This window comes from Oreochromis aureus, linkage group 6 (genome assembly GCF_013358895.1).
Source record: "Oreochromis aureus strain Israel breed Guangdong linkage group 6, ZZ_aureus, whole genome shotgun sequence".
NCBI lineage: Eukaryota > Metazoa > Chordata > Actinopteri > Cichliformes > Cichlidae > Oreochromis > Oreochromis aureus.
The window spans coordinates 17226577-17240364 of NC_052947.1; the positions used below are offsets into that span (position 1 = coordinate 17226577).

At 41.0% G+C, this 13788-nt stretch overlaps 1 protein-coding gene and 1 long non-coding RNA gene across 6 annotated transcripts in view; one reads left to right on the forward strand and one right to left on the reverse strand.

The window, feature by feature from the left end:
- LOC116330016 (hedgehog interacting protein) overlaps positions 1-11385 on the reverse strand; it is a 36821-nt gene extending 25436 nt beyond the window's left edge. Inside the window, exons 1-4 of one of the 4 annotated variants that reach the window (XM_039613607.1) lie at positions 9963-9998; positions 8934-8993; positions 6762-6954; positions 2052-2196 (exon numbers count right to left, since the gene is read on the reverse strand). In XM_039613607.1, the coding sequence (XP_039469541.1) occupies positions 2052-2196; positions 6762-6855 (239 nt within the window). In that variant the 5' untranslated portion in view covers positions 6856-6954; positions 8934-8993; positions 9963-9998. Of the gene's footprint in view, positions 1-2051; positions 2197-6761; positions 6955-8933; positions 9880-9962; positions 10436-10574 lie in introns of those variants that run through there. The other 3 variants (XM_031752176.2, XM_031752177.2, XM_031752179.2) reach the window with 3 other exon arrangements.
- Positions 11386-11561: 176 nt separating this feature from the next.
- Positions 11562-13022, forward strand: LOC120440663. Of its 2 annotated transcripts, none has more exons than XR_005613421.1 (4): positions 11562-11771; positions 12213-12308; positions 12386-12569; positions 12675-13022. It is a non-coding gene; the product is annotated as an uncharacterized LOC120440663 (long non-coding RNA). The 2 variants fall into 2 exon arrangements; XR_005613422.1 differs by having other exon boundaries at positions 11562-11762.
- The last annotated feature ends 766 nt before the right edge of the window (positions 13023-13788 follow it).

The following is a 13788-nucleotide window of genomic DNA, read 5'->3' on the forward strand; positions in this document are numbered from 1 at the left end:
AGGTCAAACACTATAAAGTGTTTTATTTTTCCTTGCACAACAGTATTATTAAAAAAAAATGGTTAATGATAGCTGCAGGTAAACAACTCAATTCACTGTGCCAAATGTGCTGTTTTTCACTGGGGAGAGGCAAATCACTAGAGTACTGCTAAAAGAACTGATGCCATTTGCTGCGCAGACCACCAGAGATAATGGACTGACTGACTCAATGTGAATGCTTCCTGGGTTCATTCAATACTCTACTGTACTATACTATCTCTATACTTAGATTTATTCACCAATGAACAGATCATCTAAGACACATTTTAATGCCAGATATGAACAGGAACAGAGAATGACTATGTCAGTGAATCCAGCAATAAGACAGAACAGCAAGACTTTCAGGCAGCAGTACAGATGGAAGAGAAAAACAAAATAACCCCCAAAACTTACCAGAGTCTTTATAAGATATCTGCCAACCACCTGCCACCTCAACAAGTTCAGTGAATCTTGGCATTGACTCTACAGGAACATTTTTCTCACAAAAAGATATCTCGTCGTTTTATCAGAACATCATCTAAAAGAACTGCAAAGACCACCAAGAGCTATGGTTCACTGATCCACATCATTTTCATAATCATTATCCTCTATAAATGTCTGATCACAGGCCAAAGGTGATCGCACTGAACAGATCTGCAGTCACCCTTACCTCTACTGAGACAAACATACCTGAAAGCAGTGAAACCTCCATAGCTTTACGCCGTAGGCTTCAAATGTTGAGGTTTTTCCATATATAAACTAAAAGAATAATACAATATATTCTGCAATAGTATACATGACCTGCACAATGACTAAAAACAATTATTGCTGTAGGTATTTGAAAGGTGTCCTAGCTCATAACTACTAAATCCATTTACATGCTGCACTGTCAAGTTTTATTGACTGTTATGATCCTGGGTCTTGGAGTTCTGTTTTTTTTTTTTTTTAAAGCTTTGTACTCTTTGTTCTTAGACATTTTATTTGGTTTCTTTGCGAGTTTATGTTCTTAGTTCTCTGATTATAGGTTGAGTGTTTACTCCTGGTTTGACTTTATTCCATTTTATTACCTGTTTACTCTCCTAGTGTGTTTCCCTGTATTTGTGTTTCTCGGTTCGTAGACTTCATTATTTGATTATTGAACATCACGTCCACCTAATAAAGATATATTTTCTGTTTAACCTGCCTGCCTCCAGGCATCTGCACATGGGCACTCTATCTGCAATTCATGACACTCAGAACAATAAAATATTATAAGAAAAGTGCCATTGCCCACCTTTATTCAAAACATCAGTTTTTCTGGGCAATAATTGTGTGTGTCAGATCTGGCTCTTTGAAAGAAGAAAACCCAGTAAGTTCAACCTCAATGCTATGACGAAAATCAGTCCATAACCATCCACAACACCCAGTGACAACATATGTGTAGTATCTCAGTAGCTCAGCTGATTTAATTCTGGCTCTTTCTCACACCCTTTTAAAGTAACGGAGCCTGTTCACTGTCATTTATATGCTTACACTTCTCAGAGGATATGAGACAGAAGAGACAATTTAAGCCCTTCACTCAATAAGTGTCGGAAGTTATTTGACGGAAAGTTGGTTGCTGCTGTTCAGGTGCCTAGTCTCTGGCCTTTCTGCCCTAGGGAAAACTGAGATGAAAGGCATCCCCCATGGACAAAAGGGCAAAGCTCTCTGTGATGTACAGACCTTTGCAGTGAGGGAGGAAAGCAGAATGACGCAGGATAAGCATTTTCATTATGTTAGCAAAGCTGAGCAAAAGCAGTCTGGACAAACTTTAGGATTACAGGAGAAATTGCATGGCATGTCAGTTTGAAAGTATGGACCATGTCAAAATGGACCAGTGAACCCAAAACATGTTACAAAGCTATGCCTGCTTCTCATAGGTATAGAAGAAACCCAAGAAGCTAATTTTGTTAGAACACATGACACTGTCAAAACTTATTTTAAAAATTACTTTAGATCTTCCATAGTATCACGCAATCAATGCAGTAAAACACTGTAAGAGTCAGACTACATACCTGCTGATTTCTTCTATTTTCTCATCTCCCAAGTAGTTAGAATCCTGACGATGTGATTGCTTTCGTTGAAAATCTGGAAAACACAAACTGGCATCTCTCCTCCCATAGTATTGGCAGAACTCATCCACATCGGCTTGGAACAGTTCTAGAAAACACAACAGATACCGAGATATGGAGTCATGCACTCACTAGATACTGCATGGCTTCTTATACTTGGCTCGTCTGGCCTGCTTGCTTTGGTTTGCCTATAATGTATTGTGGCTATTGTGCAAGAGAAGATGAGATTGTAAGTGGAGGCAGAAGAAGAGAGATGTGATGAGAAATGATGTGATGTGCTAGTGTGTCAGGGAGAGTTGGAGTTCTACTTGACGAGCCAAACCAAATCCTGGCTAGACTGAGTTGAAAAGAACAAGTGAAAGCAAACTGGGCCAAACCAAATGGATCACAGATTAGAAAGGGCTCTACAGTGAACTATACCTCTTCCGGAGAGAAGAATGACTGCATTCTAAATTTTAGTTTACCTTGTCATTATTTTTATTCATGAAATAATGCTCATGCCTTAGTCCTAGTAGAAGAGACTGTCTTTCTATTCAGTTGCTTCAACACCATGCAATAATGAGGTTGCAATCCTGTAATTATAACTGCTTTAGATAGTTAAACCCAGAGTGCGCTGTCGGTGTACACTAAATGGAAGCTTATTGGAAATGAACAGCAACACACTGCAAGTGGCAGCAAGATTCATCAAGTTTGCTGAGGAAGTACACATCTCAGCCGCTGTACATGAAAAAAATCTGAAATAAACCTAGTACAAGAACTGGCATGATGAGGACTATAATTTTGTCTGTTTGGCACTAAAAATATAATTCTTCAACTGATTCATAGATCATTTGATGGTTGACTAGGTTGTGACATACACAGAAGTGGTCTTAAGAAAGCTATTTCTAGGGAAAAAAAGAAAAAGAAAAAAACCCCCACTGCATCCCAACGAAGACTCCACAAAGCTCCACAAGGAGTTCAATCATTTAGAAAAATGTGAGACACAAAGAAAGCCAAATATATGATTACTAGAATTATTAACTAGGTAAACCCTTGCCAAAACCATCTGACTCTATACCAGAAACAATATGTCTCCATCGCAGTGAATTATGGGAACCAAATTAATTTCATGAATCACACATATACCCCCTTAGTATATTCTGCAAAACTATAGATACAGAAAAAAATAATTTGAAAACAAATCTCAAAAAAGTTACCAAACTACAAAACTCTTCTAAAACTAAATTTTTACAACTTTTCCCATTATTATTTCTCAAAATCAACACATTAAACGGTTCATCCAAATCTAGAGATGCTGGATGGCAGTTTCCAATTTTCAAACTGTGTTCATTCACTTAGCTGGAGTTAAAAATGTTATTCCTTCATTATTCTTGCCAGTCACAGGTATCCTAAAATGTTCTTTGATAAAAGAAAAACAAAACAAAACAAAACAAAAAAAACCAATCAAATTACTTGTTTTACTCTTCAAAAAGGTCTGGCTGTTTTGCATTACAGAGCTGCACATGGGCATAGACTGTGAAATGAAAAAGTCCACCTGTTTAATATGGCATGTGACTGTGAATAAACAAAATTGTTTTCAGGGTGAGAGCTTTTCATCACTTGAATTGCCAAACAAAGACATGATGTTCCGAAATGCTGACTGATTGTATTTCCATAAATTCTGCCCATGAGTTCAAGGTAAAACTGACATCACATCATTCCTTATTTCCCTTTGGCCTGCTAGTTTACCTAAAACGACTTAGTGCCAGAGGAGAGGGTAATCTGCATAAACACAGCAGTCACACAGAGCTGCCCCTCCAGCCAGCGCAGTCACAACATTATTCCCGGCAATAAGCAAAGTGCGCAGTGGGTCTTCGGGGCCCTTAGCGACCTAAAAACAATCTTACCAATATTGTTTCCTTTAGTCAATCCCTCAGAGGACAGAGGAAAGCAAATACAGCAGTGATAAAAACACAAACAGGACTCTCCCTGTCCCTCCTTTCATCTCCTCCCTTTGCCCCACACCGCAAGGGTTGACCGCACCAAATACTGGAGGTGATAGGATATCCCCTCAAACATCTAAACATAACATGAAGATCAAACACACATAGAAACACACACACAGCTCTGACTATACCACCCACACTCTAGTGTCTGCAGTTATCTTAACCATGCTGGTTGGGGACATCGAATGGAGGGTGCAGGGATGAGTGGAGGAGGACATAAGAGAAGTATGGAGAAGGTGGGAGGCCCCCAGGCAGAAGTGAGAGTCAAGGCAGTAAATATCTTTATGGAGAAAAGGGGTACATGGGCTAATCAAGGGCTGGTAGGAAGTTTCATGGGTGCAGAACGACAGTTATGGGTGCTGTAAAGGCTACTGTTTCAATTTAAAACCTGTGACTGGTGGTTTTGTATTGGCAAAACAGGTGACACTGACAGGCAAGGTTGGTGGTTATGTTCACTTTTGCTGCCTCCCATTACAATATTCAGGTACAATATCTAAAAAAAAAATGCATTGCACATTTAAAAATTCCAACTTAATTGTTACCATTTATGGTAAATGCCTAAGAAAAGCATTGCTCATATTGTACATCATTCAATCAAATTAATCTGTCTGTAGTTTGGAGATGATTTTCACGAATCGTCAATATCTCCTTGTATGCTTGACAATGTCTTCTACCTTCATTGCAGGGTGTGCACTAACAAAAGATACTGTAAAAGAGTTAACATTAAAAAAAGGCAGGAAACAAACCGAAGGAGAAAAGAAGTGAGAGAACAAGGGAGCGAAGGCAAAGACACACAGAGTGAGAGACAGAACTCTGTCCATATTCCTGGCTCCCCACTGCTAAAGTTATACTTCCATCTGGTTATCTTCCAAGGCAACCTGGGTGGCCCACCCAAAGTACTTGACATCTTGATGCACTTCAGCAGTTTTACATACACACAACCTTTGTAGAAAAATAAATGTGTCATTCGTCACCACATATGCTGATCTGTGGGGGCTGATGGGGGGTGTACAGGGAGGAGCCTACAGTGGGGGGAGGGGGTGGGAGTCGTGTCTGGATTCTTCTCTTGAGGTTTTCTGGTTTGACTCTCTGAGCCCATATGTCTATCAGTTCATAAGCAAATAATGTAACTCCAGACAGTGCCAGACTTCTTCTTTGCCTTTGCTCTGTAGAGTCCGTCTCGCCAACCTCAGTTGTAGTTGAAGTGTTGTACACGATGCTACGGTAGGCCATTAAATGCAGATGAGCAAGGACTCCGATGGAATGTATGTGTTTGATATTTCATTTGAGCTGCAGCGTATCATGCGGGTGGATTGCAGACAAGTGTGTTTGAAACTGTTCTCTGTTTGCAAATCTTAGCAGATCTAATCAGTTTGTGGCGACCGAGACTGGAAGAAGACTTGGTTGCAGGAGAAGAGACAGTCAAGAAGTGTTTGATCTTGTGTGGTATGTACTCTGAAGGTACCTGTGATCTTCTGGGGAGCAAATGCTTTAGTGATAGAGGTGTCCCATTTAACAGTACATTACACATAGAGGAAACCGTTGCATCAATGGCTTTTTGTTTTTTTAGTGTTTCTGCCATCTAATAGTCAGGAACGACAGAGGCCAGTACAGCAACACTTCAGCTATGTTTACAAATCATGTTAACCTACTACCCAAATGAAAACAGTTTAATGGCAGAGCATGAGAGAGTTTTTTAGGTGACAGTTTATGTCTGAGGAAGGCAGAGCGCCCAGCAGTCATGTCTAGACCACAGCTAGGGTGCATATGCATCCCAAATACAGATTCAACTCCAGCAGTTCAGTCTAGCAAGTTGTATCCAGGAACAGGTTATAAAATAGTTCACTTTGCTCCAGTCAGTCAAGTTTTCTGGAACACAGGTCAGGCCGGCTGGATTTTGTCAGTGCATTCATGAAATTTGTTTTCACACCCACCTTTGCATATCTAATATTTTCCATTCACATGTCACGAACTGTCTCAAGTCTGCATATTGTTACTACCTTCAAGGGCTTCAGAAAGTTAATTTATTGCAAATTTCTGCTGATTAAAATAACCCTGCATGATCCCAACAGACCTAACAGAGACGTGAGAACAACAATATCGGCACCTGATGACATAAACACAGTTAGACTCGATACTGTGTCATAAGAAGCACAAAAATCACTCTCCACATTTGATTACTCAAATGTGCTAGGCCAGCCTGCACACTAATCAGGTGCTGGGTCCATACAGCCAGAGTGTGGCAAGTGATTTTACTGATGCATTAAGAAACGAGGCAGAAAGCAAGCAAAACGGGTGAGACAAGCAACAGCAAATCGGGGTGAGGTCAGATGAGGTAAGAGCTGCATAAATAAATATCCACAGACCAGACTATTGACGCACCACTTCTTGCATAAGTCCAAAAATCTTCCAGCTGCACATGCATGTGCAAGCTGAGTCTCAATGAGACGTGTGGCCGGGTTCGATTTTTTTTTTTTTTTTTTTTAAATAAATCAAAATCAACATGTTCGCATCATTTTGAATTTATGAGAATTACAAATGAACAAATATAGCAAATGCTTACTTTTACTTAATCTTTTCCACTGTGTATGTTTACTTGGATACCACCAGGTAACCACACGGGCAACATTAAAGTTATAATAATGGCCATTATTATCTGTGTAATTACCTGGTATGTGCCCCCTGCAGGTGTAGTAGAACTCGCGGCAGAAGTTCTGGCAGAGCCGTGGCAGGTCTGGCTCCCTGTGTGGCATCTTATCCATGTCCAAGGAGTGGAACAACACCTGGGCATTGGGGGAGCAGCGAGCACACTTGATCTCCTCCAGGAGACGTCCACATTCTGTATTGTTGGTGGAGAAAATCTGGAGACCACACGCAACAAGGGCATACGCCTGATTAGAACGGCTGGCTGTTTGCTTTTACCTCTCACTTCACACTCACCACGCAAGCCAGCATGTAGTTTAGGATTAGCTGGACATTTGGTGATAGCAGCATGATAAATATTACACTATGAAGAAGGGAGAGTTTAGATTGTGAGATTCATTTTCAAATCTTTGTTATAAATTCCTGAATATGACGACACTGAGAATTTAGAAAAACTACGCAAGATGCTTTCAAATGATCTCACTGAGTTCAAATTACCCTTTAAACTGGACTTTTATATACTTTTGTATATTTATTTCAGTGTTAGGCTTGTATATATCAGCTCAGTAAATATCTATATATGATGTCTAACATTATACTCCCATTTAACTACATGAAATTAGCCAATGTGATACATGTAAAGCAAGTACTCACACGATTTAAAGATAGTTATAAGATATATATGACATATAATTTGTTCACTACATACATGAAAAGTTTATGTTAATGCCATGGACTCTGTTAATGTTCTACAGTGGATATGTTTGGGTAGTTTTTATCTAGTTTTAGTTTTTATTTCTGTCAGTTTGAAGTCTGCAACATCTCCAGAATCGCATCTGCATTACCCAACTCCACATTTTCAGCAGCAACTAGTGATGTCACTTACCTCCTTGTTCTCCCACTGGAGATTGCATGATCCCATTCATAAAAGTGAATTCTAACAAAGATCTAAAAGTTGTTTTTGTCTTTTGCTGAAATACTCAACATGTTTAAATTTTCTATACAATTGCAACATTTTTTTTATTCAGTCTCCTTTTGTACAGACTTGTCAAGCCTACAGTCCGACCTCCCTTTCTGTATACAGAAATAAACAAAAAGATCCTCTCATTCTCTGCCTACTTACCAAGTTCACAAACACTTAAAATCAAATTACGATACCCACGCCTGACAAATTTCGAAGCATAAAATGAATGAAACCAAATAAGCGCCTCAAAGCCTGACTTGGGGTCATTACGCAAAGGTATACATAGACTTCATCCAAAAGAAATTAGCAGGATTATTTACATAACAAATTAGCTATAATAAAACACAATGTAATCTGTTTTAGGTCAAGTGCTGTTTGCAGGCAGCAGGCTGGTAGTGCTTTGCTCTGTGTGAGGTCCATGTGTAAACACCAATTTAGAGATAGACAGGCACATCATTCCCTCTCTGGTATCAACAAATTAGCAGTCTGTCGAAGTCAATTAGACCAGGGGACCCAAGGCTAACATATGGACACCTTACACTTTACTCTAGTTGCAGAGCGAGTTGAAGCTGCAGAACAGATTTTCTCTTCGGAAGTTGTACAGAGCTGATTTTGCCCAACAGGTGAAATACTTTCAGACATGCAAATAGGAAATCGCAATTCATAGAAGGCAATGTAACGGACTAAACAAAGACAGAATCATACTGAATGGTATCTTTGTTCTGCAATTTATCTAACCCCTTTCCGAAAGGGAGCTCCGCGCTGTATGTACAGTGTGTTCCTCTGTCTCGGTATCCTCTACACTCATGCCATGTAGTGTTGTGGGCATGCCTGCTCTCCTGCTCTAAATTGCCCATTGATTCTGCGTGCCATAGGCTGGCACAAGGTCCACAGAGAGTAGCATTTGTGTGCTCTCAACCATGCCCTGTGTCCATATGTTACTGGGATGGGCTCCAATGTTGCCATCATCCAAACCAGAACAAGTGAACCTTTGTTTGTTGTCTCTCGCTCAATCTTGGTGAGTACACGCCTCAAAAAAGCAGGGAGAAAACAGCAACGAGGAGGCTCAGCTGTCACACTTTCACAGAGATCAAGAGCAGAGTCACAATCGGAGAAAAAAAGTGGAACTACATCGGGATAATAAAATAAAATAAAATCATGAGTAACTCAACTCCCCTGTCATTTCAGATTTTTACATTGCATTTTTTTTATTTATTAAAATTCCCTTCACACCTGCAAAGCTCAGCCTCGTGTGGGAGAACAGCTGCTCCTTCTATGATCGCATCTGCATGACTCAACAGCAGAAATTCACAGAAGAAACACATTAACACATAAAAAATGAAAATGTAAAATACGATTCAGCTGGAATAGAAAAAAGAGAGAGAAAAAATCTGGACAGTCCTCACACAATCAGGGAGACTGGGATAGGAGAAGGGAGACAAGCACTGAGGTAGGCAACACTAAGCTTTAACAAAACACTTGTCCTCAGGGAATAGGTGTAAGTTTGTTGGCAGGGGGATATAGTGAAAGACACGCACCCTCTCAAAGGCAGTAACACTTGGACAGGGGCTCATGACTGGGGGGAGAATGATGTTCTCCAGCTTCTCCCATTAGTGAAACCAACAAACACAATGGTGTTGTTGTTATTCTTTTGCCATAATCAGAAAGGGCTCCGTGTGTGGGCAGTGTAGTGGGGAGGAGGAGAAGTCGAGTTCGTCCTATTCAGTTTCGACCCCCCCTTCTTATTTGCATGACTTGAGCAAATTAAATGATGCAATATGGCTTTTTGTCGCAACACAAAGTGAGATACCACCCAGCCACTGAATGATTCGAGGGGTGGTTTACATGAGAATGGCCCGGTGAGGATCCAAAGGAATCTGCTACAAGTTTGGCCGCATACACTCGCTGTTTTTTTTTCTCCTTCCAGCATTTCCGAAGAGCGGTTTAATTAACACACACACCCCTCTGAGCTTTGCGCTGCATTACATTTTAACACTTACATTATTACCTCGGTTGGCGCCATAACGGTCAAGAGTGGAACGTAAAAGCGCGAGACACTTAAAAGACGTTAGACAAATAAACGTCTGAACGTTAACTCTGAAAACCACTGAGAACCAACGGCTGCCAAACAGCCGGCAAGAGGGGAAAAATCCTTATCAGCTCCCAGTTCCAGTAAAAAGGTCGACGGCTGAATTTTAAAAAAAAAAAAAAGGTACAGCCGAACTCCTACCTTGTCGGGTAAATGGTTCAACAGTTAGTTACCTAGCGCCTCTTTCTGTCTCTCTCAGCCGGCGGTTGGAGCTCACTGTGGCCGGCGTAGAAGTAACGTAAATCGGGCGAGTGATTGCCATGGTAACAACGAAGCGGATTGGACACACTGAATTAGAGTCTAACCGTATTGTGCGAAGCTGGTAAACATTTTATTGCTGAAAGCAGGATTTTTGTTCACTTTTAAGGACTACAACGGAAACGATAGGCTGCCTCCAATAGAAGCAGATTAAGTTGTTCTCCGAAGATTGTATAAATGCTACAGCGATGCTGAAAAGAGGGGAAATAAATAAATAAAATTAAGCCACGCACACGCATATGCTTACAGTTTTATGAATGGGGATTTCATCTGAAGCTATTTAAAGGTCGCCTACCACTAAGGCTACAATAGCTTTCCCACAGCAACATAAAAATTAGGACTTCTTCTTGGCAGGATAGCCCAAGGCAACTTCCTCTTACCATCCTCAAATTCAGCTGTCGGCAGTAAGAAGCAGAATGACAATGCACAAAGGTTGTAAATGCATGTCCTCAGGTGCCTTAGAAATAAAAAAAGGCAGTCCTTTCATTAGACGAAAATGCAGCGTGTGCGGACGGACTTTAACTTACCCTGGGATCCCTGCGGTGCAGGATCTGATAGGCGGCTCTCCTGGTGGGGCAGCAGGATACGCGAGGATACAGCCTGTGGCAAACTTCTCCTCCGCTGCTGCCGTCAAGCAACAGTTTTCGCTCCCTTTTCTTCAGCCGCTTAGGCAAGCTTCCGTCGTAACATCTTCTTCTCCTGGGGCTCATTTCTCCTCTCTCGCCAAACTTTGCGTCCCCACATTCCCACACGTTGACCGCGATGGCCAGCACAAGCACAAATTGCAAATGCTTCATAGTCTCAAAAGATAATAAAATACGCTTGCAATAATATTAATAATAATAATAGAAAATATAATAAAACGCGTCCCTTTTTTAAAAAAAAAAGAGAGCGCGAGAGATGTTGACCTGGAGTGCACTATATTTATATATGTATATATTTCTCCACGCAAGAAGAAAACAAAAGTCAAATTTGTACACGCAGGTGTTCTAAATGTGATTCGTTAGTATGAAAACAGGTGTTTAAAATAAATTAGCCCTACTTTTCCCTTCTCGTTATACAGTATAACTCCGAAAATTAAAATAATATAATAATAACAATATAAAAGCAAAAATAATAACACAGTTTATCCTGATGAGCACAAAAAAGCCAAAACCCGCAAAACAGTGGAAGTGGAAAAAATTAAAAAATTAAAGCCGTGACGTTCCTTTCAGATGTAATTCCTTTTTGAGCACAGCACGGCAGTTTGGACATGCACAGGTCAAAAAAAAAAACATATAAGAAAAATAAAAGTTGCCTCTCACTAAAGTCCTCAGAGCGCTCACATGTTTTCCCGTGCTCTTTCCTCCTTCTTTTTAACCAGCGCGCGAGAAGAGGAGCGAGCACGGTGACGTATGACTTCGCGGGAGCGCGCGTGTGGCCACAGTCGCGTCCACGTCGAGGTAAACGGTTACCTGGCAGAGCGGCGGACGGAGACAGGAGGCGGTGGGAGGGTGAAGGGTGGGGGGGGTAAAGTACCGAACGCTCATTCGACGGTAGAGGCGATTAAAACGACTGTTGCTTATTATTCACTGCTCTCCTGTACTTATCACGTCAGTGTAATGACTTATTTTGATAATAGCGAGAGAGAAAATGTAATAGACTATTAAACTTATCCTGAATTCCCTCCCTAAGACGGCGGTCGTTGTTCGTAAAGATGAAAAACCTTTACAGTTGTACGTCAAGTAAGCATTATTCTTCTGATATAGTTTGGTGTACCTAAGGTACATTTACTAAAACTGTACCTGCACGGTTCTGGGGAAGGCTAACACGGGCTTTTAAGAATGGGTAAACTAGCTAGTGACTATTTTAATTAGTAATGTAATTACTAGCTACATTACGTACATAAAGACTTGCATATGCTCTTTTAAACTTGTTAAAAACAATCAGCCTGTGCCTTTTTATACTACTTTTCTGTGTGTTTTTCCCCCCTCATATACAGATTCTCACCGTATTTTAGTTAATGAACAGTCATGTCAAAAATGACTCGCCTCTGTTCTTGAATGACTTTACTGTGCCAGCGACTGATATCTCTTAAGAGACTGTAGCATTAGAGAAACGTCACATTGCATACTGTGTCATGGGTTGTTTGACTTCGTTTATGGTCTAAAGGCTTTGCTCTGCAGTACTTTTCTTGTAGGCGGTGGAAAATTGGCTACAATGCGAATCAATCACTAACGACCTGATGCCCAGTGATTTGTTGCTGTACAGTCGTACTTACAGTAAGGCATCTTAATTTGGCTAAAGTCTCCTGATAATACCAAATGTTGGACAAACCCTCTTTCATTCCGCTCTTCAGGAAAGTCACATGATAGCAATCCAAAAGGGAATGTTCAACCCAAAGCAATTACCGGGGAAACATTGGGAAAACCTGAAATCAGTTACATTAGCGGCACCTGTTCTTACTTGGGGGTCTCCAGCACTCACCAAAGCCGCGGCACAGCTTATCTACAGGAATCTGGAGCGGGTGGAATCCAAGAGGGGTTGGTTTGATTGTGGGCAATTATGGAAATGACTCAGTGTGCTATGAAGCTGTGGCAGACCCTGCCAGTTCTGACCCCCTACCCTCTACATTCTTTACATTACAGAACTGGAGATTTTTCAGGACCAAAGCGGGGCCGGAGCGCTACTTGCTGAACTCTGGTTGGAGTGTAAGGGCAGATCAGGGCCATAAGAATAGTAGGAATCTTCCACCACCAGCACCACCACCACCAGTATCACCACTAACATTAGAGCTCCGAGCAGAAGAGAATATACGTGCATTGTCAAGCTGCGTGAAAACATGTGGGATGCAGCTGTGGAGCAGAAAAGAGTACATCTGCTCGGAGAGATAGACCCAGAGAATCACAGTTAGACAGACCACAGTTCTTAGCTGACATAGTGAGGCACAGGCTCAGAGCCGAGGCACATATACATGCATGAGAACAAAAATCTGACACCTATATAAAATGTTTTTGTCTTGCAGTTTTTCCTCTCCATATTACTCACAATCAACCTTTATTGTTTTACATTACATTTGAACTCTGACTCTCTCTTTGCTTGGATTTGGCCCATTCGGATCACATATTCAGAATGCTGATCTAAGTGAAACATCCACATGCAAAGTGCGTGATAATTTCCTGATGTGATACCACCTGCTACGCCCTTTCATTTCTGCAGGGTCAGTGGGGGAAATCTTCTGCGCTCAGCATCTGAACCTCTTTTAAGGATATCCCAGGGGATGATGGTTAGGTTTGCGTGTGACCACATAAGCATCAACAACATGACTCTCATTGCCGCCTCTGCTGTTTCTCCCTAAACTGAAGAAATGCTGAAAGTTTACTCTGTTCTCTCAGTCCGTCTGTTATTGCGTTGTTTGTCTCATAGCTCAGCATCGTGATCGTGTGCGTCCACAAACGGAGTAACGACAGGACTCCACTTGTGTATTTTGTTAGTGTTTCCATTCTAGGCAGTCAAAACCGCCACTTCACACCTAACAGTTCATAAGTCCACCTAAAGTTGTCTCTGAGTGTTGTTGGAGGTGGCCAACATTTAACTGCAGGGTCAGCAGGGTTCATCTGCAAAGATGAAAGCACAAATATAATTTTTATTATTGCACTGAATAATAATCTTGAACTTGAACAGAACATAATGTCTTTTAAGATAAGATAAGATAAGATAAGATAACTCTTTATTGTCATTGCACAGTCATACATAGTACAG